The 27,942-nt window shown below is 35.9% G+C and overlaps 1 protein-coding gene across 4 annotated transcripts in view; it reads right to left on the reverse strand.

Moving 5' to 3' along the window:
* Positions 1-7,358: 7,358 nt before the first annotated feature.
* Positions 7,359-27,942, reverse strand: part of CARF (calcium responsive transcription factor) — a 61,010-nt gene continuing 40,426 nt past the window's right edge. For 3 of the 4 annotated variants that reach the window (XM_043995595.1, XM_043995594.1, XM_043995596.1), the window contains 8 exons: positions 24,907-25,030; positions 23,315-23,458; positions 21,756-21,989; positions 18,820-18,982; positions 16,323-16,398; positions 15,409-15,539; positions 14,637-15,003; positions 7,359-10,986 (listed from right to left, as the gene is read on the reverse strand). In XM_043995595.1, coding sequence (XP_043851530.1) covers positions 10,868-10,986; positions 14,637-15,003; positions 15,409-15,539; positions 16,323-16,398; positions 18,820-18,982; positions 21,756-21,989; positions 23,315-23,458; positions 24,907-25,030 — 1,358 coding nt within the window. In that variant the 3' untranslated portion in view covers positions 7,359-10,867. The remainder of the gene's footprint in view (positions 10,987-14,636; positions 15,004-15,408; positions 15,540-16,322; positions 16,399-18,819; positions 18,983-21,755; positions 21,990-23,314; positions 23,459-24,906; positions 25,031-27,942) is intronic. The other variant, XM_043995597.1, reaches the window with a different exon arrangement.

Below are 27,942 nucleotides of genomic sequence, written 5' to 3' on the forward strand. Positions count from 1 at the left end.
CTCTTCTTAAAGAGATAGTACCTCCTTTTGGTCCACCAGCCCGCATTGATTCTGACAAAGGCACACATTTTACTGATTCAGTCTTATCCCAAATCTATTCTTTCTTGGGAGTAACTCCAAAATTTCACACACCCTACCACCCACAAAGTTCAGGCCAGGTTGAACGTATGAATAAAGAGCTTAAGAGTATGATTAGCAAATTATGTACTGAAACCCATTTGAAATGGCCTGATGTTCTACCATTGGCATTATTCTATCTACGCAGTAGACCAAGAGGAGAACTTCATATATCTCCTTATGAAATGCTTTTTGGTCACCCTCCTATCCAGGCTAAAACTTTTTCCCCAGTTTATACATCACTGGTGGGAGGTGATACTTCTGTTGCCTCCTATATACAGGAATTACAGTCTAGACTACGTGAATTCCATGAGGCAGGAGCTGTGGTCCAGGCTGGTCCTTTAGATTTTTCCTTGCATGATTTAAATCCAGGAGACAAAATATATGTAAAGAATTTTCAGAGAACCAGTGGAACACAGCCTGCTTGGGAGGGACCTTTTCAGGTATTACTGACAACTCCTACTGCCATTAAAATTGGTGAAAAAGACTCTTGGATTCATTGTTCTCATGTAAAGCCTGCACCGTTCATAGGTAAAGAAATTTCAGATAAAACTCAAGTAGACACTAAAGAGCAAAAGAAGATTATGTAATAATGTCTAATATTATCAATCATTTACATTCATTTATCATTTACATGTCATTGTGACTATGTATACTGTGGTTTGGAATTATTATATATTACAAGTACATCATCAGTTATGCAGCATAACATGCATTTTTACCATCATACTGTCTTTGGTGAAATTAATATGAGATTTATGAATTATGGAAACTTATCATCTCAGAGACTAACTACTCTTACAATGAGTTTGATATATGCCCTGTAGAGAATATATGTACAACAAGAGGAGAGACAGGTACATGTAAGTCTATGGTTTGCTTATGATGGCAACTATATAGACCACAATTGCTGGATGCAGTCCAGTTTCTTCCTCTCTCCCTTCTAAAAGTTTTCTTTTTATTTCACTAAGTCTGATGGCATAGTCAGAATCCATCCACCTGTGGCCTAGAACAATTACTGGATGTCTCAAAACCATGAGATATGGTATGATAACCTTTCCATAACATTTTCAGGTGTCATGAATACATTACTAAATTTGGCTTTGATCCAGACACGTGGTGGTAAGAAGTGTTATAGATTGCATAACTACCTCAACCCTCTATTATATAAAGGAGGGAATGTAATGGAATGTATTAAATTTGATCAGTGACAATGCTATGCTAAGGTTTAGTAAAAAATCCAGCAATTCAAACAGTTAAAGAAGAAGAATCCAGCTTTCCAGACCAGAATCCAGCTTCCTCCTGATGACATCTTACCACTCCAAGAAGACAAGAGAACTTAGAAAAGACTTCCAAAGACTTAATTATTTTTTACTGTTTCATCAAGGAACACCTGTTCCTAGAAGAAACAAAGGGGGGAATGTGATGAAATAATGGGATTTAGCAGATACTCAAAGACCCACCTGGAGATTAATCAAGACTGATTGAATCAAGTGAGAGTGATTGACTGCTGATTAAGCCTACTTCAAGTTAATTGGATTGTAATCACACCTGGCTATCCCTTAATGAGAATACCTTCAAAGACAATGGATTTGGATGACGCCAACCAATCACCTTGAAGCAGTGTGTAAGGACCGCCTCAGTTCCAGATCTATAAAAAAGCTTCCACAAACAGCTTGCTGAAGAATGCTGATTAAAACAGGCTGGGGAAGGAGTTCCTGATTAAGACAGGCTCGTTGAGGAGTTCCTGATTAAAGCAGGCTTGTGGAGGAGGACTTTAGGAAGAACCCAACCAAGCTGGAACTCTAGGCTAGGTAGGACTTCTTTTTCATAACCTTCTGAACTCTTTGTAAATATCTGTATGTTCTAATAAATGTTTAATGCCCAAAGACTGGTACTGAAGCCTTTTAATTTTTGGCAACCACAATTTAGATTTTAAACATCACAGTTCTAAAGGACTCATGATGGAAAATGTTCTCCTAACCCAGAAAAAAAGAACTGTGGAATCTAGATGCAGATCGAACCATACTATTTCTACTTTTTTTCTTTTTCTTTGTTGAGGTTTTTCCCTTTTGCTCTGATTCTTTTTTCACAACATGACTAATGCAGAAATATATTTAATGTGATTGTACATATATAACCTATATTGGATTGCCTGCTGTCTTGGGAAGGGGGGAGGGAGGAGAGGAATGGAGAAAAATTAGAAATCTTATAAAAACAAATGTTGAAAACTATCTCTATATGTCACTAGAAAATAATAAAATACTTTTATGATAAAAAAACATTTTAGAGGCTGTGGAAAATTGTATACCTTGTCAGATATATTTGGTGTGTGGTTTAGTTTTATTGAACTGCTTTTTTCCCCTCTTTAAAAAAATTTTTTTTGGGAGGGAAGAAAAACTAAACCATCTTTTGCCTTATTTCTTACCTAGCCTTAAATCACCAAATGGGTGTTGCCTCAAACAAACTGAGACCTGGGGAAGACCTTCCTTAAAAAGGCCAAGGTCTCCCACCACATCTGGGGTCATCTCTAGACATCCTGACCTATTTCTTGCCACTGGACTAAGATGACCCTGGAGGAGAAAGTGAGGCTGATGACTTTGCACAGCCCTGCCTCACTTAAACCCAATCCACTTGCAAGTTAAAACATCAGTGGAGGACAAACAGAGGAGGAGGAGGCATATAACTGAAATAAATGTGGAATAAAAAAACCACATCAATAAAAGGAAGTACCACCTGGACATACGGGGTATGCCCAGTACAGGCAATATGGAGATGACCTTAAAGGGCCTTTGGGAATGCCCAGTATGCATAATGCGGCTAGGAGGCACAGTGAATAGGGTGCTGAGCCCAGAGTCAGGAAGACCTGAGTTCAGATCTGGTCTCATATACTAGCTGTGTGATCCTGAGTACTTCATGCTATTTGCCTTAGTATCCTCATGTATAAAATGAGCTGTAGAAGGAAATGGCAAAGCACTTCAGTATCTTTGCCAAGAAAACCCCAAATGGAGTAACGAAGAGTTGGACATGCCTGAAAATGGCTGAATAACAACACGCCTCCTTTGATTGTCTGCCTACATCTTTAAACCTGGTGAGACTGAGGGGTCTCTCATTTTCTACCACTTGTTCTGCTGCCCTTGTCTGCTATTTTTCTCTGCTGCATCCAAAGGGTGAAGATTCCAGTTCATCCACAGCATGGGTGCCATGAACTGAACCAGGGAAGGAGGTGCTTCCCCTGCTCTCCCTATTTAATCCTCTGAGAAATGGGCCTGGGGGTATTTATTTCTGTTTTATGTTTGTCCTCCTCAGGTTCAGGGGCCAAGAGTGATTCCCACAGGACCAGGAGTTTGAGCCATGGCAACCATGGAGTCAGTGCAGGTGGGATGGTGCAGACAAATAGTCTAGCCTGGAAACTCTGAGAAGCCAGGGTGCCTGGGACATGAGCTGTGAAGGGTTTTACATTTGAAACTGGGGCTATGCCCTATGGGTTGAGATAAACTATGAATCTAATCCCCTTTTCCTCCTCAGAGACTCAAGGGGTACAAAGGGGAGAGGAATTATGCCTCCCATATGTTGGGGGAGTAAATAACCATTTGAAGTAAGTATTTGTGTGTAAAAGCTAATTTGTTAGTGCCTAAATAGACCTGGGGTACAGGGGACTACCCCCCCTACAATTGGGGAACACATTGGTGGGGTCTGGATTCAATGACAGAGAACATAGATATATCCCTAACTCCCTTAAGGGTACTAGATAACAATGAGGGACACCGTGAGATCTAACCTACCTGGCCTTCCAGTGGTAAAGGCCAGGATGGTCTGTGTTACAAAGGATAAAATTTGAAATATAAAGCACATGTAAAACTCCTACTCACACTGATGAATTAGAACCACAGGACACAGACATTACGGGTCCCTTCAGGATTTTAAGGGTAGCCCTGAGAGTTTGGGGATTAGCCTTCTAGTACTATAGTTTATGAATCTCTACCAGTGAGCTTCTTAAGATTATCAACTAAAAGCAGCCAGCTGACTTAATTAGCTTTTAGAGCTGGATATTTACTAAGGTGGTATTCTAGGAAAGGTTGGTATAAAATAATCCCCACAAAATTCTTCCTACAAGTTTCTAGCATCCAGGGGAAATTGGGATAATGTTTAGAAGTGTGTTAGAGGTAACTTGTAGCTCCTTGAAGTTTTTTAACTGGAGCCTTCAAGATGCTCCCTTTAAGTGTGGTATTGCTTTTCTGCTGGGTTCTTCTTAGAAACTTGCATCTGCCTTATCTCATCTTACCCAATCTTGATGCAAACAATGCCATCAGGTCATCTGGGGATGCAGCTAGGACACTGATGGGAAGATGGGAAGACCAAAATACCTCTTGCTCCTTCAAAGCTCCTAGCCAAGGGGGAGGCACTCTCCTCCAACCCAAAGCAAATCCTTTTCAGAGGTTTGGTTGGAATACTCTCCTAACTTGCTGCTCACCCAAGCTTCTCAGTTCCAGAATGAGTTTGATATTTTACTAAGGATCCACAAGATGTGGTTAGACTTACTTATCCAATCTGAAAAGACTTTTTGTAAACATCGTTATAATAGCTTTCAACAACTCTTAATACTTAAAAGTCTCTGATGATGAGATGTACTCTTACCTGGTCAGGTATCAGGGCAAAGTGTAGCTCACCACTTAGCTAGTGACTTACTGACTCAAACGCCCCTACTCATGGATATTTTGGAATATGCTACCCCTCTTACAACAAAAGATCCTAAAATCATTTATGCTATGTCACATTTTCAACAAGATACTGTAATGATTGGAATGACGCCACCTACTGGAGACTTACTATAGGAAAGCTCCATCATGAGGAGAATGCCTCAGAGGGCAAGGCCATGTGGCTTTTCCTTGGCGTCAGGAAGTGATGTTTGCTCATGGGTGCTGTCTATCAAGGATACTAGCCAATCAACTTGAGGAGCCTCCTATTTTCTGGGAGGAGACAGGAAGGAGGAAAGAGAGCCTGTGCAGAGAGCGCTCTCTCTTTTGGGTTCCTGACTTGATGGTGGTGGCGGCAGAGGACTTCACAGGAAATTTGAGGAAAGATAGGAATGCCAGGCTGTTGGAATTCTGTTCTCAATCTTTTTCTTTCTATTTTTCAATAAACCCTTAAAAACCTAAACTCGTTCTATCAGTGATTTTAGTCAGTTTCCCCCAAAACTGGGGGAACAGATTAGAATCCACATTTAGAATCTTAAATTACACAATACCAATTACCTTTACTCCAGCCTTCTGGATATTTCAATTGTTAGAAATCATCACAGAACCTAGAAGGATGCACACGTAAATTAGCATTTATCAATAGTCGTTGATAACAAATAGTAATAATGCTTAATTACCCAAGTCAATAATATTATCTAATCTAAGACTCCAGGACTGTCTGGATCCGGAAAATGGATGGTCTTCGGAGAGAGGGACTATTTCACTTTTATGCTTGCATCCCCAGCACGTGAACAGTACTTGGCATATTAAAGGATTTCAAAAATATTTATCGAATTGAACTGAATCCAATGAATTCCATGGGAGATTAGTTTAAGAGGGTTTTGTCTCAATGAGTCTTTTTTTTTTATCCTGGATAAGAGGAAAAACCTAACAGTTGAAACTTTTTTACCTTCCCATACTACAAAATTAGATCCAATTTATGATCATTTCTGTGTGTAAAGCCAAAATTACCTAGAAAAAAAAAGGACATTTCTTCTTTCATTTTCTCCTATCACTGTTTTAATGAATGGTCATAACTGCTGCCATCAGAGAACTGAAGTAAATTCTTCTGCAAAGTAAAAATGTCACCATCTAATGCAATGAATAATAAAAATTGCTGAAAATGTTCATCTTAACCATACTGCTAAGTTGGTGAGAAGCCTGGAGACCATGTTATAGGATAAACAGTTGATTTACCTGGGGATATTTGGCTCAGATATGAATAGGTGGTTAGGGGACTAGAGAGCCACTTTCAAGTATCTGAAGGGCAGTCATCAAGACAGAACGTCAGAACTATTCTGCTTGACCCCAGAGAGACCGAATTAGGAGCAATAATTAAAAGTTGTACTGACAAAGACTTTAACTCAATGCAAAGAAAAACTTTATAATAAGAGCCATTCAAATGTAGAATGGGCTATTTGGGCACTGTGATGAGTAAAATCTAATGTGTAGTCGCCTTATTCCTGTCCCAAGTGTAGGGAAAACTAGCTAGGGTTTACTTATAAATTAGAAGCTTTAACACCTAGTTTGGCATTAAGCATTTATTAGTGAAAAAAGAGAACACCTGGGTCAGAAAGCCAGGAAAAGACCTATCTAACCTAGCATCCTCAACTTCACCCACCAACAACCAGTTTGAGCCCCAAACTGTGTCCACGCCCCTTCCTGCATCCCAGGAAAAGGCAGTCCTTACACACTGCTTCAAGCTAATTGGTTCACTGGACTTGAGGGTGATCCTGTTTGGAGATGAATTGAGAACAATACCCTCTTCAAAGTCAGGCAGGTGTGGCTTCAATCTAATTAACTTTAAGTTGGTTAATCAGTGAAGTCAATCACTCTCAGTCAATCTAATCAGTCCAAATCAATCTGAGGCCTTTGGGCATTGGCAAACTAGAACTAGAGCATTCCTTATCACTTTAAATTTTCAAGTGGTAACTGGATGACTTTTTTTGAGGGATGTGGTAGAGGGAATTACTGACCAGGGCCAGGTGGGATTAGGTAACCTCTGAAATCTTTTTTAATTCTGAAAGTCTGTGATTTTCTACTCAAGTGAAAAAGGAGTAGACTCTTCTGGCACTGAGGCTTGGCTACCATAAATGAAGTTGTTAATAATCGTAAACATTACAGTCTATAGTGGAAGGCTCTTGGACCTTTAAATTAATCTGGCATACCTGCTGGTATTAGAAAGACTTCTACCCCCACTGAGAATGACAGTGAAGTAAAAGGAAGAGTGAAGAAAATAAAGAAAAGGAAAGAGAGTGAAAGAAGAAATAAGCAAAACTAGTAGACCCACATACAAATGATCCTTTCCACATCTTTAGAGACATTCTTTTAAATGTCAATGGTTGTTATGGTAACAGAGGTTTAAGCTATTTCAGTGTCTTCTTGTTGTGCTTTATTAAGCACTTTCAAATTCCAAACAGAACATATGCTTCACTATCAAAGTAGTCAGGTAACAAGATGTTTATTTTATAGCATCAAAATAAACAAAAAGCACCTCAATCTCCAAGGGAAATATAAAAATTTTTATAACAAGTTTTTAAAAAAAGGCTTTTTTTGGTTTGAGTTTAAAAAAAATTACACTGTAACAAGAACACTATACATTAAGTTACAGTAAATATACACTTTATCTCTTTTTAAACTTTATACAAGTTAAACAACATTTTTCATATCCACATGATTAAGCATGTCTCTACAGCATATAAAGAGAAAACTTGGATGTTTGGTTTAATACTAAAAATGCTAGTCAAGACCAGAATAAGGGACCCATGTTTTCTATTGCTTTCCTGCATTTTAGTCAACAATTTTTACATGCATAAGCCTTTTGTTTTAAAGATACTGTCTTTATGGGAAACTGACATTGAAGAAAATTGTAGTTGTTAAACCACGACTGACTTACAGTGAGGCTTGAAAAAAATTTGGTGACTTGGAATATAAATAGTATAACGATAATTAGTCAATAGTTCAGAAATTTGCCCAAATATCAATTCTAAATCCTCACCTGCTCATTTTAAATGCACAACCTCACTACCTGGGTCTACCTTATCATATATCACACATAAGAGAACATGTAAAACTTTGCTATATTGCAATTAGGAGAATGCCAACTGTGTGGTTATAAAAAATGTTATATCCTTATGACAAATTCAATACATGCCTTGAAACAAATCTAAGACAAAATATGTAAACACTTAAAAAAAAATAACAAAAGCCTAGGCACCTTTAAAGACAACACTGATATAACCTGAGCATGCACTTGGAGGACAAAGAATATTAAGTTTCTAGAACTTGGATGGCAGTCACTTTTGGAAGAACTACTCAATGAAAGACCCAGATGAAAATATTGTTACTTCCAGTGTCTACCTATAAAACTAAAAGAATGTAAAATCAAGTATTTAAGCATCCTTTTGTATTTGTTTTCAGGATATACTATTCCTTTCTGTTCTAATAATAAAAAGCAGAGATTCAGCAAAATGAGATAAGAGGAATCTTTATATAAAAATCTCTTCTGATTAAGAGTTAAGGTTGGGGGCAGCTAGGTGGCGCAGTGGATAAAACACTGGCCCTGAATTCAGGAGTACCTGAGTTCAAATCTGGTCTCAGACACTTGACACTTACTAGCTGTGTGATCCTGGGCAAGTCACTTAACCCCCATTGCCTTGCCAAAAAAAAAAAAAAAAGAGTTAAGGTTTATGTTCTCTGACATCGCTTTAGCATAAAGTAACAGAACAAGATATGCTTCTTAATTAATTAGCATTTCACTAAGCAATTCAATAACTAAATGGAAAGGAAAAGCACCAAAAGAAACACTGAAAATGTGAAATCACTAATTTCTATCATTAATAAAAGTAAGACTGAGATTTACTAATTTGAAATCTTAAGGAAAAGAGTAACAAAATACTAGTTTGAGAGGCAGCAATGGAAAGTAAAAGTATTTTTTTTTTGGTCTTCATATCCCTAAATTTGAAATTAATATGGACAACTCAACAAATTTACTCATTGGTTTTAGGCAAGATACTACAAACTTTAGGAGAAATTTAAGTTTAAGGCAAATTATCAGTAGACTTAACAAAAAAATTTATCAAGTATAACAAAGACTTAACATAATTAGATCTGCCAGAGTTGGAGCCATTGTGAATGCCTCCATTAAATATTTTCATTCCTCAGGAAAGAAAATATTTGTTACTAAAAAAGTTTTAGATTTAACTAAAAATTAAATTTTACATTAAATAATACCAAGAGTATGAAATTAAATATAAAAAATAAAAACATTAATAATTAAGATACAGGCTTTTCTTCATCCACCTGGAATGAAAGAACTCTCCAAATATAGACAGATGCTAAAATAACTGAAATGGATTAAGGATGAGAATCCTTCATGACTTTGCTTAATCACTTTAGAAAAACAAAAAGTGGGGGCAGCTAGGTGGCGCAGTGGATAAAGTGCTGGACCTGGATTCAGGAGGACCTGAGTTCAAATCCGACCTCAAACACTTGACACTTACTAGCCGTGTGACCCTGGGCAAGTCACTTAGCCCTCACTGCCCCGCAAAAAAAAAGAAAAAAGAAAAAAAAGTGATTCAGAGTAGTCAAAATATTAACATCAAACATCATTTTGCATTGTCTTTGTGAAAATTCTGGATCTTTAAAATCTAACACTGATAAATCCTTCTTTATAATTTTTAAAATAAAAAAATGTAATTAAGCTGAATTCCTGACAACTATACTTGACTTTTCTGGCTTAGCAATATACTAAAAAAACAGGGGCTTATATTGAAAATGCTACTATGATACTTAGCATTTGAAGCAAATATTAATAATTTAATGAACAAATGCAAAAGATCAATACATTTTACTACTATAAATAACAATAAATTTTATGCATAAATATTTTAATGGAAATACCTTAGTTCTAAATGCCAGTCTATCTATGAAGAATTTTGTTTGGCATGGAAAAGAAATGTAAATATATGCCCATTTTTTTCAACATAGTCTGGACTTTGAATGTAATATAAAAAAATCCTCTGAGATCATTTTTAAAAGCTTTGTAAATTGCCTGTAAACTCTGGGGACCTTTTTGTGTTCTTAATAGTTCTCTAATTCCATTGATGGTAGTGTTTAAGCTATAAGGACAGTATTTATATATGCTACATGTACTTCTATTGCTTTTCTGTGTAATTCAAGTTACTTAAGGATATAAGATTCTCTATACTTAGAATATTCCAAGTATCCCTCTGAAAACTCTTAATTAACAAGCTCTTTGTAACTGGAAGTGCAAAAAGTTAAAGGGAAGTAGCTGAAATACAGCCAAATTTCAGCAGAAGTGACTGGTGGTTAGTAGTCATAATGAAGAAACCACTGTGTTTCTTTCCAGGTGAAACAGATTGCAACCCAAGAGAAAATAATTTATGTTAAAAATGATTTTTAACAAATGAGGCCCATTATATTTCATGTTTGCAATAAATTTCATTTATCACCCATATTTTTTTTTAGCCTTGGAATGTAATTTTCTTCCTTATATTTATAAAAGCCATTTTTCTCCTTTAGCAATTTAAGCCCTGGCATCTTGTTTCTTTTAAAAAATAAAAAAGGAAAAAAGGTGGGAAAAAGCCTGTTTTATGACTGACGTATGTAAGAACATGTTTTTGTCTGCTATGAAGCACCAGAATCAGATTAGACTTTCGATGAGAGGAGTAGGAGAAATATTTACATTGGCACCAAATCTTTGCAAATCATTCATTTTAGCCTACTTTCTGAAATATGGGTTAAATCAGACAATTTAGAAATAACAGATCTACTTAAAACTGAAAAGAAGAACTCTGTAAGGTAACATAATGACTTTGAAATGGCACAAATCATTATCAGTTTTATATGACGGTATCCATGAGAACTAATCTAAAATAAACTCTTTATAATGCCACTGTGAAGAATGACACCATTTTGGTACTATCTACTTTCATTTCCAAGACAGCTGTATTCTTCAATATTTTAAGTCTTAAAAAGTCTTGAGAAACTTAAACCATGGATGAGGTATTTCTGTCCAAGATACTATTTGCTTGCTCAGATAATGTTGTTTCACTGGGTTCTTCTTTAACTTGACTCACAGAAATAGTACTTTGTAGATTTTCTTCAACTTTAGAAACAAACAAAACACATATTAAAGTCAATACTTTTGACAAGAGTAAGCTCTTTAAAACTACATATTTTTAGAAGGCAAGCATGACAACCGTTCAAAATACAACACAGTAATTTTAAACTCTAGGTTGCATACTTTAGAATGTGACAATTTTGTGATTCATTACATTCATATCACTCATTTTTCTGTGTGAAAAGATGAAAGAAGCATATTGACTGAACATAACTAACAACGACAAAAGGGGAATGTAGACAAAACCGTCTATACTCTTCTAAATGTCTTCTAAGAACAACCAGTCCATTAAATGAGAAAAAATAAACCCTAATAAGTAACATTTTTCAAACAGATGTTTGTCAGCCGAATCAGTTTTTGAAGATAGGATACCACTGAATATTTATGTGAGTAAAAGGCAACAAAATTCCCTTTCTTTGAAGGGAAGCTTCAGATGTTTCATAGAGTTAGGAACATATGCAACAAATACTTATATGGGGTACCATTTCAAGAACCTTTAATTATAGAGGTTTCCATGTTTGTGTAGTTAAATGTTAATGTAAAATTTCTGTTGATCAAAAACCTATAGTGATTGTCCTAATTTGGAAAAAGAAAGTTGCATCTTTAAAGAATGTTTTAACTTGACTATCTGCACTATTCGTTTTATCTACCAGAAAAATAAGGGTTTCAGTATGTACAATTTCCAACATTAAAAAATATTTCAAAGTAGTTGAAACTAAATAAATCTAAGTTTAGTACAAAGCAGCAGCACTACTGAAAATGGGAAAGTGGGAGGTCTGAGAGGAAATCTTCATCTATCTCTCTGGGGTATCCATTTTTTTTCAGTTGATGAAAAGAATAGAGGTTAAAGCAACCATACAGTTTTTGAAAGGGTTATGTGCACCAAATGTATAATCATGAAACACATGCCAGCCTTTAGCCCCACAAGAGAGAAGCATTGGTTACTTGGTTTAATAGCTCTGGGAGTTCTTGTCACGTTCAAGTGGCCCCTCAAACTCTAATCCAATTCAAGAATTCCTGGGAGTCCTATTTCAACAAGGCTGTCTTGTTAGGTCTACCACTGAATAGACCTCTCAGGAGCCCCAGTGCAAGGTTTTGAGCCCTTAATATTCTTGAGTGACATGTAAGAAATATGCTTTTAGTAAGCTAGACAGTATTTAAAATGAATATTTTATGAAGGAAATCACTACAATTCTTCCAATTAAGAAGCAAATAGAAAAAAAAAAGAATAGGAAGGGATATGAGGTTGTAACTTGAGAATTATTTCTGCAGTGTGTATTTTTGTTTTTCTCAAAATTGTGACAATTCTTCCTAAAAATATCCAACTTAACAGTCTGAGTAAAAAGAAGTGATCCAGTGAGGTTAGCTAATAGTAATTTATCAGTTCTATAAAACATATGCTGTCTGTGACTGGCTAATTTAGTTGGAGCATGATGCTAATGAGGCTGAGACTGTAAGCTAGGACTATACTTCTGGTCCTGCCCCGCCACTGATTTCTCAAATGTGTGACACTGACTATAAGGGAAAATAGAACATAATATGAAGGCATCATACAAGTTCACTATCATTACTGAAACAACTGAAAAAACAACTCAAAGTTCATGCCTTAACGACAGTACTACCTGTGTCTGTCCAGGAAAGAAAGCACATCATTTCTAATGTTGATAATAAAAACTCAATCCCAGAAATAGGTGACTTTAAAAAATGATTCTCACTTTAAGTCTCTGAGAAATGCAGTTTAAAAAATATTTCATATTACATTATTTTATATTTCAGTTATTTCTAGGGAGATAACCATTTTACTCTCCCATTAGAATGGAAGCTTCTTAAAGCTAGCTGCCAGGTTGCCCAGTGGATAGAGCACTGGAGCTAGAGTCAAGAAAGCCTGAGTTCAAATGTGACCTCAACCAGTTGCTAGCCTTGTGACTCAGGGCAAATCACGTAACCTGTCTGAGTTTCCCCATGTGTCAGATGAGGATGACAGTACCCACTTCCCAGGGTTGTTGGAGGACAACAGATAGTTTGCAATATGCTCTGCATACCCTAACGTGCCATATAAATGCTGGTTATTATTGAAGGTGGGGACTTGTTCATTTTGTCTTTGAATCCCCAGGGCTTACCCCAAAGCCCAGGTCATACTAAGTTTTTAATGAATTCTTGTTGATTCAATTGACTTCTCTACTGTAGTCCCTTTAAGCTGTTATAACGCATTATTCTAACACGTCCTTCTTGATGAGTTTCTAACAACGTCAATAGGAGGTAATATAACCGATTGTCTTGTTTTGTAGCTATACTATTCCTTCTTTTTTCTCTGAACTCACTGTGGCCAACCCATAAGCTTTCCATGTCTGTAAAGTGTTATACTGTCTTATTTTCCATGCTATTTTACTACTTTTGCAAGATATGCCTGTTATTAACCCTAGTTGCAGCAGCTGAGTCTGGTGTCTTTTGGGGGGGGGGGGGGCGGGGCAATCGGGGTTAAGTGACTTGCCCAGGGTCACACAGCTAGTAAGTGTCAAGTGTCTGAGGTCAAATTCGAACTCAGGTACTCCTCAATCCAGGGCTGGTGCTTTATCCACTGCGCCACCTAGCTGCCCCCTGGTGTCTTTTTTAGGAAAGAAAAATTCACACACATGCACAAGCACTGGAGACAGGAGTCCATTCTTTTCTTCTCTACTACCTTCAGTGGGGGGTTGTCTACCCTAGATATCGGACTCCAGACAAATAAACTGCTGCAGATAAGAACAAAAAGGAGGAATCTCCTCCTCCTCTCACTTGCAGCTGGCAACAAGCTTGAAATTGACAGTGCCCGGGGGCGGCTAGGTGGCGCAGTGGATAGAGCACCGGCCCTGGAGTCAGGAGTACCTGAGTTCAAATCCGGCCTCACACACATAACACTTACTAGCTGTGTGACCCTGGGCAAGTCACTTAACCCTAATTGCCTCACTAAAAAAAAAAAAAATGAAATTGACAGTGCCCATTACTGCTTTCTGTGACTGTGGGAAATGGGTTCATTCGTCCTTTTCAGATCTACTGGGGCCACAAAAATTCAACCTTAGTGCCTCCTGGTTAAAATCCTTATTTCGTTTTCTTCCTCTACAATTGGACTGATGTCAATTTTACTTTCTTCCTTTATTCCATGAAGTACCTCAGTCTTAGTACAAATACAAGTATCTTAGAACTTATTACTCATTTTCTTTTGACTATGTATGTATTTCCATCCTTTATCCTTCCATTAGAAGTTTCTTCATTTTTATTCATGAAGTAGATTACTTTTCACACCTTCAAAACCATCCACGAAAACCCTTATTTGTTTTGTACCTTTACTGATTTTAGTTTTTGAACCTTTACTGATTTAAATTTTGATTATATTTAGTGATTTAAATTTTTGGTCTAAGAAGCTGGGAAGGACAATAGAAGGAAGAAGCAGAGAAAAATAAAATGTTTAATTCTAAGTAGTGAGATTTCTTTCCGTACTTTCTTTTGAGACTGTAAATCCACTGAGGACATTTTTTCTTGCATGTTTTGGTATACTGCTAATTTCATAAATATTTAGAATTTTATTTTTTCCCCAAATTACATGTAAAAACCATAAATATTAAAAGTAGTAATAATTTAGGTTGATTTCAACTTACTAAGATTTGGGTGGTTATTCACAATCCTGATTGGAATGGTTTGTACATCTCCCAAAAAAATCTGATGAACGCTTCCTTCCAGGCTTCCAGTATCCTCAACACCTCCAACTGCTACCAGTTGGCCCATTGTAACAAGGTTCTGATCTGGCCCTGAAATGTTACCAAGTGTAGAGGAAGCAGGATGATTCTGTGACAGGCAGGCTCCTGTTTGAAGGTTATGTCCTTGAGTGAGCACGAGAGAATGGTTCATTACAGCACTTCCTACGGAATCCAGAAGGTTTGCAGAAGTAGAATGAGAGTGGCTATTTACTGAAATCAAAGCAGTTGTTCCATCTGTAGAGGTGAATGCTGGTTGTAATTGTAAACCCTTTAAAACATAAAAATTAATCACCAAAATGTAACTTAGGCACAATTTTTTGATACTGTTCTTCATTCAGATACTTGATTGGGACAAAAAAAAATAATACTGGTTAAGGTTCCTTCCTCTAAAATCTTTTGATTCTATCATTACATGATATTAAGAGGTGAGAGAAGAGTATGCTAAGGGGGTTAGGCCTTTAAATTTCACTGTATTCATATTCAATTCAATTTATTCAGTAAATCTTAAATCAATGTAAAAGGTGCTAGATTGTTTCTCAAATGGGAATTTATAAGAAATAAATTCTCTGTGAAAATGATCATCACCTTTCTATCAAGAAATTAAAAAAAAAAACAAATTCTTTGAAAATCTGAATGGAAATAATTAAACTCAGCTGCTTTGTTGAACACCTACCTGCAACTGTGCAAATATTTTGGGCTGAAGTGAAGAGAGTGAAGAGAGCAAGTGGGCTGTCTCTGGAGACAAAGACTCCCCTGTCTGATTTGCTTCCACCTTAGTGATAACCGATTCTCCTGATGAGCTTCCTAAAGTATATCACATCACCAATAAACTGTTAAAACAAGAACTATTTCTATTGAATTCCTGGGCAATTTATTCCAGTCCCTCATGATTTGAGTTGTTTTGAAAAACTGGATTCTAATACTTTATGAGGTTATCTTGGTCAGTCCATTCTTCATGTTTTCAGACAAAGCTATACCTAAAATTCTCCAGATATATAAGAACACTATCCTGTTGTTTTTTTAAAAGACCTTTAGAAAAGAGATTTTGTAATCTCCCTTCATAACTAATTTCAGGACTTAAAATGTTCACTCTCTTGTTTGTGCCTCCTTATATGCAATCAAATGTGCATAATAATCAGTAATCAATCAGTAACACTATGCCTATTATGTATGTTAACCAGTACCTGTGGTGTATGTATGTGTATATATATATATATATATATATATATATATATATATATATATATATATATATATATATATATAGGCACAAGGCTTTTTTATGCCATGATAACAAATGTCTGAAAAGATTCTTGCAAGATAAAGGTTGGGAGAAAAAACAAGGATCAACATACTGCAAAAAGAAAGGAAACAACAAAAAAAAGCAAAAGGCCTTAACTTTGGGGTCAAAGGTACCTCTTTGGTTCAAACCACCTCAAGGTAGAACTATCTAAGCCCTCTAGTTAGCTTGGCCACTAATTATCTTTTTTATTTATAAGAAAACATGCAAACTGGTCTTCAGAGAAATTTGGAATTGTTCAGATATGTTAAAAATATATATTTTAATTATATTCAGCATGAGCCTACCCTCAGAGGATGGTGATGCAAAAGTAACTGTCACAGTCTCTGTGAGAATGTTCCCACTGTCCGTGGTCCATTGGAACTGAAATGAAAGATAAACTATTCAGTAAACAGGTAAAAATATACACATTAAAGTAATGATACTGAAAATCATCAATAATTAATTGTCATCCAAGTTGTGGTAAATCGATGTAATGGAATTCTATTGTGCTGTAAGAAATGATGAGCAGGCAGATTTCAGAGAAACCTGGAAGGTCTTGCATGAACTGAAGATGAGTGAGATGAGCAGAACCAGGAGAACATTGTACACAGTATCATCAACATTATGTGTTGATCAACTGTGATATACTTGATTCTTCTCAGCAATACAACAGTACAGGATAGTTTCAAATGACTCATGACGGAAAATACTCTCCAAATCCAGAAAAAAAAAGAACTGTGGAATATGCATGCAGATTGAACCATAGTATTTTTTTGGTTTTTGGTGCTGTTGTTTTTCTTTTTTGAGGTTTTTCCTTTTTGCTCTGATTCTTCTTTCACAGCAAGACTAATGCAGAAATATGTTTAATGTGATTGTACATATATAACCTATATCAGATTACTTGCTGTCTTGGTGGGGAGGGAGGGAGAAAAATTTGAAACTAGAAATCTTATAAAAACAAATGTTGAAACTATTTCTACATGTAACTGGAAAATAATAAAATACTTTTATAGTTAAAAAAACAAAAAATTGTTATCCTTTATATTTTTTCCAACTGCAGTTATCTTTTAGTATGCATTTGATCTCTTCACATCTGGATACTCAAGTTAATTAGATTATTATATTATGACCACTGCCAATGTATTACAAAGCAAAAATACTAATAACTTCTGCATAACTTTCAAGATTTCAATGTCCCTGAAAAAGTGACATTATAAGGTAAAAAAGTAACTCAAAAGCTACAAGAAAATAAATTTCACTGTTGTATATTTCTTCTTCCTCAAGTAAGCCTAGAAATCTGCAACCGCCTTTGATATGCAAGGTACTCTATTGAAAGATACCAAGAAGAAATTATTAGCACCTGAAGCTCTACTATTCCAGTGACTGCTTTCTATTATCTCTCTTGCCTTATCAGTAGATTAATGGAAGAGTTGAGAAAAGGGTTAAAGAAAGGATTTAGAGTTTAACATAATGTATAACCCATATCTGATTGCTTACCTGCTCAGGGAGGGGGGAGGGGATGGATAAAAATTGGAACTCAAAACTATAAATAAAAATGTTTATTACTTAAAAAAAAAAAAAGGATTAGAGTTGGGACCCTAACGCTAACCTCACTAGGATTATAAAGTAAATGAAGGATAACCCTGTGCTTTGACAACATGGGCTGACAAGTCATTTAACCATGCTAGGGCTGTTTCCTTATCTATAAAATAAGGGGTTCTGACTCAGTGGTCCTGTCTATATCATGTTTGAATAGAGTTGTTTTCATGTTCTCTTTCTATTATACTGTGAGCTCCTTGAGAGCAGGGATTGGTTTTTGGTTTTGTTTTTTTGCCTTTCTTTGAATTTTGGGCACTTAATAAAAGCTTACTGATTTGACTGGGAGGTCCCTTTTAGCCCTAAATGTAATACTTATCTATCAAGCTTTGTTTTTTTGTTTTTTTTTTTTTTTCAGATAAAACACCTCTTAATCACCTAGTACAATCACTCTATATTTTGCCTGACTTAAGGTGAAAATGAGTTTTTATTTTTCACAGTCCAGAAGATCTGGGCAAATTCAGATATGCCAGATCTGTGTGGTATGGGTCTGAGAATACAGAGAGAAGGATGAAGTTCATTTTCTTTTTTGTAAGCCACATAATGAAAATCAATCTCATTACATTATAGTTGCAAGTGCATGTAAATTTCACTGTTCTAACTATACCATCAGTAAAATTTGGGGAAAACTTTTTTTAGTCATAGTTAGGATAATCAGAATAAATTGACATCAATAAGTTGTTTGGAAAATGAAAATAATGAAGTACCATTTGTCTGTACTGGGATAAGTCACTTAATCACTTAGGGCTTCAGTTTCCTTGTCTAAAATAATGGGGCTGGACTAGATCTTGCAATTCTCTAACAGTCTGTGAAATAATGTTGTTATTAAGGAGAAATCTGGTAATCCATCTATCCTCAGGAATTTATGTTTAGGTAACAAACACATCATGACCTCCTGTTAACAGTCATTTATATTTATAATTTCCTTCATAAAGAAAACATTCAGGACTAATCTTTTAAATGAAAACAAACAAACAAACAACTAATCCTTCTTGGTCAAGAAAACAATGCCAAAAACTTAAGAGAAATAACATATATTTTCAGAATGACTTTTCCCCCCACAACCTATTTATTTTTGCTATAAATAAATTCTAAGAAGTAAACTAAATACTGGTCAACATCATGAATGTAATCTATGATAGACACAACAGCAAAAAGAAGCTAAGTAAGAACCACAAAGGAAGTCAAATGCACTTCCCATCATACCGTAGCTGGAGGAGTTTCTGAATTACACACCATCTCCCCATTTTTCAAGGACTTCTGTACCTCATGAATGTGATTTTTTATGTCATTCACAGTTGGGAAAAAGGATAAATTATGTCTTTCAGGTATCTCATCAGGCTTGAACAATTCCCTCTCTACAAATTTTCTGAGGACATATAAAAAAGAAAAAATCATGTAAAACATATGAAACCAAAACCAGAAAATTTTTTTCTATTTTCTATTTTCTATGGCTTAAACTTCATAACCTTTTTATATTTTCCCACTTTTCATTTTTCTACAATAGAGTGAGATACTAGAACCCACATGGATGAGAAAACTTTAATGCTTTCTTTCTTCAGACAGCTATATGTAAACTATTTTGGCATTTTATGGGGATAACTGAAAAGAATAAACCTTTTCTGCCCAAGGAAAACCAACAGAAGACTAAGGAAACAGATGAGTCGAATGGAATAGTATGTGAAACATAATGTACAGAAAGAGAATATGGCTAGAAAATGGTAATTATTACAATTAAATGTGAAATACATGATGAAAAAGAGCATACACATAGAATACTAGAACCATTATTAGATATACCATGATATTAGTTAATACAGAAAATATATTCATGTCATGCTATAACTCTATCCTGAGAGTCCCCAGTTATACAATTTTTTCTAGGTGATCTAATATTATAAAGAAGCCCTTCTGATATTATTAGGAAGTCTCTAAAGGATAGGGCTTGAGGTTTACTAAAGTCTGGATTTTAACATGTCATTTTCATGCAGGGGGTTCTTAACCTGGAATCCATTAACTTGTATAAAAGACATTTGGGTAACTATTTCAATATAATTGGTTTCTTTTGTAATACTATGTATTTTGTATTTTATGCATTTAAAAACATTCTTCTAAGAGGGTTGCACAGGCTCTACTTGCCTCCCAAAGGGGTCCATGACACAAAAAAGGTTAAGAATCCCTGCTCTAGTATATATTAAATATGAAGTAAATAAAATAAATGATAAGATGACTGCTGATCAGATCTATAAGTAGTAATGCGGAAAAGTTATTGGGATTTCCCCAAAGCAGTACGTAAGAAGATAACAAGTATCAGCCTGGATTGTAAAGATCATGAACTGATTTTGAACCCTACATCTTTGACATTTACTAGCTATGTGGATAATGGACAAGGTGCTAAATTTCAGCAGCATGAAAAAACTCTCTGAACCTCAGGTTACTTGTCTGTACAATGGAAATCATAATAATATGTTTAGGTACCTACCTCCCAAAGTTGATAAGAGAAGTAAATGAAATAATGTATATAAAGTGTATTGTAAACTTTAAAGTACGATATACATGCCAACCATCACTGTTATTATTAACATGATGAACAAGACTTCTGGATCTCAAATGACCTAATTTTAAGTGAAAAAGTTTAATTATTTGTTGCATATCAAAGAATTCTGAACAGAAATCTACAGGTCAATTTCCATTTAAAAGGGACCATCCAAATTCATCCATTATAAAGGGACCACTACAAAAGGCGTCTCACTAAATATTATGTGAAATATTTGGGCCTGGAGGTCTTAGTCTTCAGTGCATAGAGATTTTTTTCAGTGATTATTTTAATTTTAATGTGATTTGACATATACACTATTTTAAGTTAGTTTAGAGACAGACAAATTTGCTAGATTTGAATACTGTATACACAGCTAGAAACATTGAACATCACAGTACTGTGATTTGCCAAGACCCAGCTGGGAAATGATTGGTTCAGGAAGAGTTATATTTTCTAATAAAATGGCAACACCTTGCTTATCTACTTGGCAAAAAGGATTCAAGAGGTAGGTGGCACACCGCACAGAGCACCAGATTTGGAGTCTTGAAGGCCTGAATTTGAATGCTGCCTCAGATACTGTGTAACCCAAGGTAAGTCACTCAACCACTCTTAGTCTCAGTTTCCTCATCTGTAAAATGGGGATAATAATAACACCTATAATTCACAGGGGTGTGAGGATATGAGATATCATAATAAAGTGCTTTGCAAACCTTAAATGCTATAAAAATATAAATTAAAATTATCATTGTTATAATAATAATAATTATTATTATTATTAATTGAGTCCCCATGATGTATTAGGTACCAAGGATACAAAGACAATAACAAAACAGTCCCTGCCCTCATGGAGCTCACAGTCTACTGAAGGGATACAATATGTGCACAGGTAAGTATAATACAAGGAAAACTTAAGAGGGAGAAAGCTTTAATAAGGAGGTGACACCTGAGGTGAGCCATGAAGGAAGACCAAGGTCTAAGAGGCAGAGATGAGGAGGGAGGGCCTTCCAGGAATGAGAACTAAAGATAATACCTGGAGGCAAAAGATGGAATACTGAGTTCTGGGAATGACTAAGATTCCACTTTGTAATAGAGATTTGTAAAGGGGAGTAATATAAAATAAAGTAAGAGAGGTAGGTGGGAACCAAATTAATTGTAAATGGTCTTGAATGCAAAGTTAAGGACATTATAGGGGCAGCTAGGTGGCGCAGTGGATAGAGTACTGGCCCTGGATTCAGGAGTACCTGAGTTCAAATCCGGCCTCAGACACTTAACACTTACTAGCTGTGTGACCCTGGGCAAGTCACTTAACCCCAACTGCCTCACTAAAAAAAAAAAAAAGTTAAGGATATTATCTATTATCCTATAAGCAATGGGTAGCCATTGAAATTTTTGAGCAGGGGAGTTAAATGGTCTTAATAAGATTTTGGGGGTACCTGTGTGAAGATGGATGGGAGACCAACGAAGGGAGACCAATGAGGAAACTACAATTGTAGTCTAGGCACAAGGTAATGAGAGCATGAACTAGAATGGTAGCTATGTGAATGGAGAGAAAGAATAGATGTTGAATACTAAACTTTAAACCAATATCTTGTTTCCACTATACCTTAGTTGTTTCCTCACTGCATACACTTGTTCTATTCCCTGAGATACCAGTTCTCTGATCTTATCTGCTACTTGTGGATGCAGACGTGAGGATAAAGTACAGTTCTCATCCCGAACTGTATCTTCCTCATTTTCAAGTGAAGATACAAGGAGAGGGGAAGGAGAAGGAATGAGGCAAGGTTTCAGCAGTTCATGATACTGATGAGCCTTTCGGGTGGGCAACTGTACATACCACCTAATAAAGAGGAAAATTTTTAAATTAAGGTATAAAACAGAAATAAGAAAAATCATTTCTACTGAAACTATCAAGAAGAGAAGTCTAGTAAGACAAAACTTCATGGTAACGCAATTTTATAACAAATTATAATATATGTTCTGTTCAACTTCTGTCAGATTGTATCCCAATCAAACAAAAATCGTTATAAACCTTTACAGACCTTGTGATAGACCTAAAATTGAAGAGGTAGTGGGGATCAAAGTGTTACATACAAGTAATTTTATAATAAGTTCTATATCATTAGGCTTTTACCTCACAATAAAAAGGCAATAATGTCAACCATCATATCCTGAAATGGGAATCACCCCATTTACCCTCCATTTTACCCCAATTAAGCTTCTGCATTGCACCTACCATCCTTTCATCCAAAGAGTGGATGTGATTCAGAGCCTGTTGAGCTATATGGGATACTCTTCGCTCACAGGGGCTCAACAACACTGCCTCCACAGCACTCCCAGCTCCTGTTGGCCCAATGAGCAAGAGAATCAACTGGAAATCAAACACAGGTCTCTTGTACGGCAATGCAGAAATTAGCCACTAGGCAAATGAACTAGCTTCAAAGGGTAGTATTTTAATTCGTGTTCTTATACTACATGTTTGCAATGGTAACTTGATGAAATTAAAACTACTTACAGTAACACTGGACCAAAAGAAGGTTCCATTCTGCTCATTTCCCATGTCACTAAATCTTTTAAAGGCCACATGAAAGCAGGCTATTCCATGGTTACAAAACACTAATCAAACCTGGCCTACACTAACTACAGCGGAAAACTTAGAGCTAAGGCTAACTACTTTCTTATTTAATATCTAAAGGACAAAAGGTAAGGGCGACGTGTCAAGTTAAGCTCTTATCTTACTGCAGGTAGCTTCTATCATATTGTAGCAAACTGTCGGGTAAAATTTCTGTTAAGGAAAACAGAATCACTTAGGTAAGTTTAATCTTCAACTTTTCCCTTTTTTTGTTGTTTTTGGTTGTCATTAGTAGAACCAAAGTTGGAATTTTAAATCTGGCTATAGATACTATAACTAGATCATTTTGAAAAGAATGTTGATTTTTTTCAAAACTCTGTTGATGCCCATTTATATAATAAATTCCAAGAATGGCACAAAGAAAAATCATCTTAATCCTTAGCAAACTACTAGTGAGAGTATCTTCTTTAAAAAAAAAAAAAACCAAACATGCTAGACTGATAAACTGCTCTCCTTAGACATCGACTTGCAGAGGGATTCTGGCAAGTTAGCTGGCAAACTGAAAATGTCAAAAGAGCATATGAAACTCATACCTGATAACCCCTCCAGCATCTATCAAATTTTTCTTCAGCATGTTAAAGGCTTTCTCCTGCTCCATTCTGATGATTTTCTTATCAATTTTGGGGTCAGTAGAAACTCGATACTCAGGAAATTTCTGTACCTTTTTAATGTAAATCCTATAAAAATGAAAAGATGGTGATAATTTATTATGTAATATTCCCAGGGAATTCTAGGTTATCAACCATACCACCTTTAGGTATGATATTCATATGTGTGTATACATATGTAATATACACACATGAAAAATAATTATACCTCTTATGAGATCATAAAAATTAATTAAGCACAAAAGGTTATTTTTTAGTGTATAACACTCCACACTAAGTACAGAAAACTTCATGAATGTTTAATAATGATCATTTCTGCTGGCTACTTCAGCCAACTTAGCCAAGAATCTGAGTAGCTATATCTGAAAACTAGCCTTCTTCTCAACAACTACCACTAGTACTAGTACTACTAGCACTATGACAAACGACCTTTCAGAACTTTGCTATTATTTTAATAATCTACTAGCTGTTTTTATTTCCAGTCAGGTCCTACTCAAAGTCATCCTGCACAACAAATCCAGAATGATATTTTGCTTCATCATATCACACGTTCTTTTTTACGGTCCTTTGATTCAATCTAAGCCTTTCAGTTAGGTGTTCAAAGTCCTCCATAACTTGATCCCACATGACCTAGCCAGCCTTATTTCTGCTTTTTGCTTCTGCTTCAAACCAATCTTTGTACAGTCCCTCAAACATAGGATGGTCATTCCACTTTTGAGTTGTTACTGTTTATTTTTACCTAGGACCCCTCCCAACACACACACATACACACACACACCCATGACTCTTCTCCAAATCCCATCCTTCAAGACCTATATAACATCTGTGAAGTGTTCCCTCATCACTTCTGGTCATACTATATTCTCTTATGCATATCATAAATGTACCTGTTTTATTCTCAAATTATTTCATATGTGTACTTTGCTTCTTGAACAAGACTGTGAGTTCCTCATGGAAATGCATATCATCTTATACTTTCATATTTACCAGTACTCAGCAATTTGTTAGGAAAATAGTAGGTACTCAGTAAATATTTGTTGATTTATGGAGAAAAAAATTATTTCCTCACCTATAGAGGTGTTTCCCCATGTCAGACTTGAAGCCAATTCACTGAAAAATATACAGAAGCTTAAATTTTTATACTCTCTGCAGATCAAAAAAACCTAAAAAATATTCATTTGAAATTTAAATAGAAATATTGCCTAAAATTAATATTATCAGAGTAAATATGAAAATCCCTAGAAACTGAGTTAATAGTATCTTTAGAATATTTCATGATATGAGATCTGATGCTAAAATAAAATATTATGAAGTCCCACAGAATTCCAACTACTAGTTTGTTCCATTTTTGCCTTTCCTTTTTATGGGGCTGTGAGGAACACTTTCAATTTCTGAACAAAAATAACAAAGTAACATTTAAAAACTTGTTACATTCTTCTGATTCTCACTCTTCTTCTGCCTTTAGTAACTGTGGTGTGCTCCTTGCTATGTGGGGTCCTAGTCTAGCCGAAGCTTACCGTGCTGGACAAGTGGCTTTGTAGAGCTGACAGGAGGAGGTGCTTTCCTGCTCACCAGTTTTTTTGGCCGGGAAACCTTTCCTCCTTGGCCCAAACTGACATTCCATCACTATGGCTCTGCTCCCTATGGACAGATACCAACTATTATGTCATTAATTCAAGTATCCATCTGTTCTAGCCACTAAGTTGAAAAATAAATTGTCAACGGTAACAACTTTTTCATAATTATCACTTTAGGGAGAAAGAATAATGGTGGGTACCCAACTAAGCTAGTTGGGAACACAAACTGTATCCTGTTCAGATTAATGCACATTTGTCCCCATATTTTTTTGGTTAAAATATATCATAAAGCATACCAGACACCTTACATGTAAACTAATAATGCATCTTTAAAATTGACAAATCTTTTTGTTCATTCGATTTTATAACTGTAATAAATTCAGCAATAGCTAACCTGCTAAAACAACTGTGAAAACTTCTTATAAAGTCTAAGCTTTTTGGCTGAATATTCTATTTCATCCAACATCATATTCTATCTCAAGATATCTTTTTAGTTATGATAATTACACATAATAAAAATAACTGATATCTTTATAACACTTATAGCTTTTACCAAGAACCTAAGATCCATTTTCTCATTTGATCCTCCCAACTGCTTCTGAAGAAAAGAAATGGAAGCTCAGGTAGGAGCAGGGCCTTGCCCAGGGTCTCAAAGCTGGAGGCAGAAATCAAAACTAGATTTTTCCTAATATCAAATTCTTAGTTTCCCCTTTGAGTTGATAGATTGACACATTAAATAACCTCCAAGGCCCCTTTCCAGCTTCAAAATCATGATTCTTAGATATTTCTTAGGAATAGAAAAGTGTGTATTGCTATGGGGGTGAGATGTAAGAAGCCTCAGTTTGAAAAAATATTATCCCAAAGTCCTTTTCCAAATTCAGTAGGAACCTGGTTTATGCATGTCATTTTTCTCTCAGGAAGGAGACTTTTTGAGGAAACAGAGAGAAGATAATAAAAAGTAATTAAGCAGTATGTAAGAAAAGTTATTAAATTGTTCATACCTTTTGTAACAGAGACCCTATACTACCAGGTTTATGCCTCACAGAGGTTAATGGTAGCAAAAAAGGCCTATAGGTACAAAAATATAGATAGAAGTATTATTTATAATTACAAAAAGCTGGAAACAAAATATATGCCCAATGATTGAGCAAGGGCTGTATAAATTTTGGCATGTGAATGCAATGGAATATTACTGAGCATTAAGAACTAACAAATAAGACCAAAGAAATATGAATATACTGGTATAAAGTAATGCAGAAGAGTGAAAGCAAAGCCCAAGAAATGATATGTGCAATGGCTATAACAATGCGAAAAAGACAACAAAATTAAGACAACAGATAATGTTGTTACCAAATAATTCAATTTAAAATGCACATCTTGGGGCAGCTAGGTGGTGCAGTGGATAAAGCACCAGCCCTGGATTCAGGAAGACCTGAGTTCAAATCCGGCCTCAGACACTTCACACTTAGTAGCTGGGTGACCCTGGGCAAGTCACTTAACCCTCATTGCCTCCCCACCCCCGAAAATGCACATCCTTCCTTACTATTAACAATCAGAAAGCCATAAAAGTAGAAAGTTAACTTGTATTTAAAGTTGCAATTCTTCTTTTAGGTAGTTTGGCTTAAATATCTTCAGAAAATATACATAGGAGGGGGCAGCTAGGTGGCACAGTGGATAAAGCACTGGCCCTGGATTCAGGAGGACCTGAGTTCAAATCCAGCCTCACACACTTGACACTTACTAGCTGTGTGACCCTGGACAAGTCACTTAACCCTCATTGCCCAATAAAAAAAAAGAAAAAAAAAAGAAGAAATATACATAGGAGAAGAATTACTAGGTTGTCTTTGTCATGTCAAAATCAAATGTATCAATTAAAATATTCTTTTAAAATAACATTTTGTTTTTTAAATTAACAATGTTTCCTGAGAGTGAAGTAACATGAAAAAATGCAACAGAAAAATTCTGACCTCCAAGCATTATTATTATTATTATTATTATTATTATTTTGGGGGCAGGGCAATGAGGGTTAAGTGACTTGCCCAGGGTCACACAGCTAGTGTCAAGTGTTTTGAGGCCGTATTTGAACTCAGGTCCTCCTCAATCCAGGGCTGGTGCTTTATCCACTACACCACCTAGCTGCCCCTCTAAGCATTATTGTAGGAATCCTAACTTGCCAAGCACTTTAAGAATCCTCTCTCCACCTCCCAAGAACTTGGTCCCCTACTAGAAATTAAAAGAATTACCTTTCCTGTGCAAAGCCACATTTGTGTAGCACATGTCTCTGAAAGTATTAAAGTCTCTGTGATCTTTTGAGTAACAGACTCACACAACTCAATTGTCAAGGGGTATCAAGTTTGGGCAACAGGGTTTATACAATGCCAGCTACAAAGGGTGAGGTAATATTCGAAGCGGGGGCAGCTAGGTGGTGCAGTGGATAGAGCACCAGCCCTGGAGTCAGGAGTACTTGAGTTCAAATCCGGCCTCAGACACTTAATACTTACTGGCTGTGTGACCCTGGACAAGTCACTTAACCCCAATTGCCTCACACAAAAAAAAGAAAATTAGAAGCAGTCTCTGTTCTTAGGAGAATTGCATCAGAACACATTTAAACAAGCTAAAAGATCACACATCCTTTTCTTTTGTTAAATGCTATTCGGCATTATATTAATTTGTAACTGAATGTGAAATATAGTATTTCAATTGATTAGACTGATAAGCTTCCAGGGAGTAACGAGCAGCCTGTTAGGCATGGCCTTTGATTAGAATATCAATTTATACTATAGCATACCTTTTTTTTTGGTGAGGCAATTGGGGTTAAGTGACTTGCCCAGAGTCACACAGCTAGTAAGTGTTAAGTGTCTGAGGCTGGATTTGAACTCAGGTACTCCTGAATCCAGGGCCAGTGCTCTATCTACTGCACCACCTAGCTGCCCCTATACTATAGCATACTTAAACTAAAAGCCTACTATCCTAGGC

This window comes from Dromiciops gliroides, chromosome 3 (genome assembly GCF_019393635.1).
Source record: "Dromiciops gliroides isolate mDroGli1 chromosome 3, mDroGli1.pri, whole genome shotgun sequence".
Lineage (NCBI taxonomy): Eukaryota > Metazoa > Chordata > Mammalia > Microbiotheria > Microbiotheriidae > Dromiciops > Dromiciops gliroides.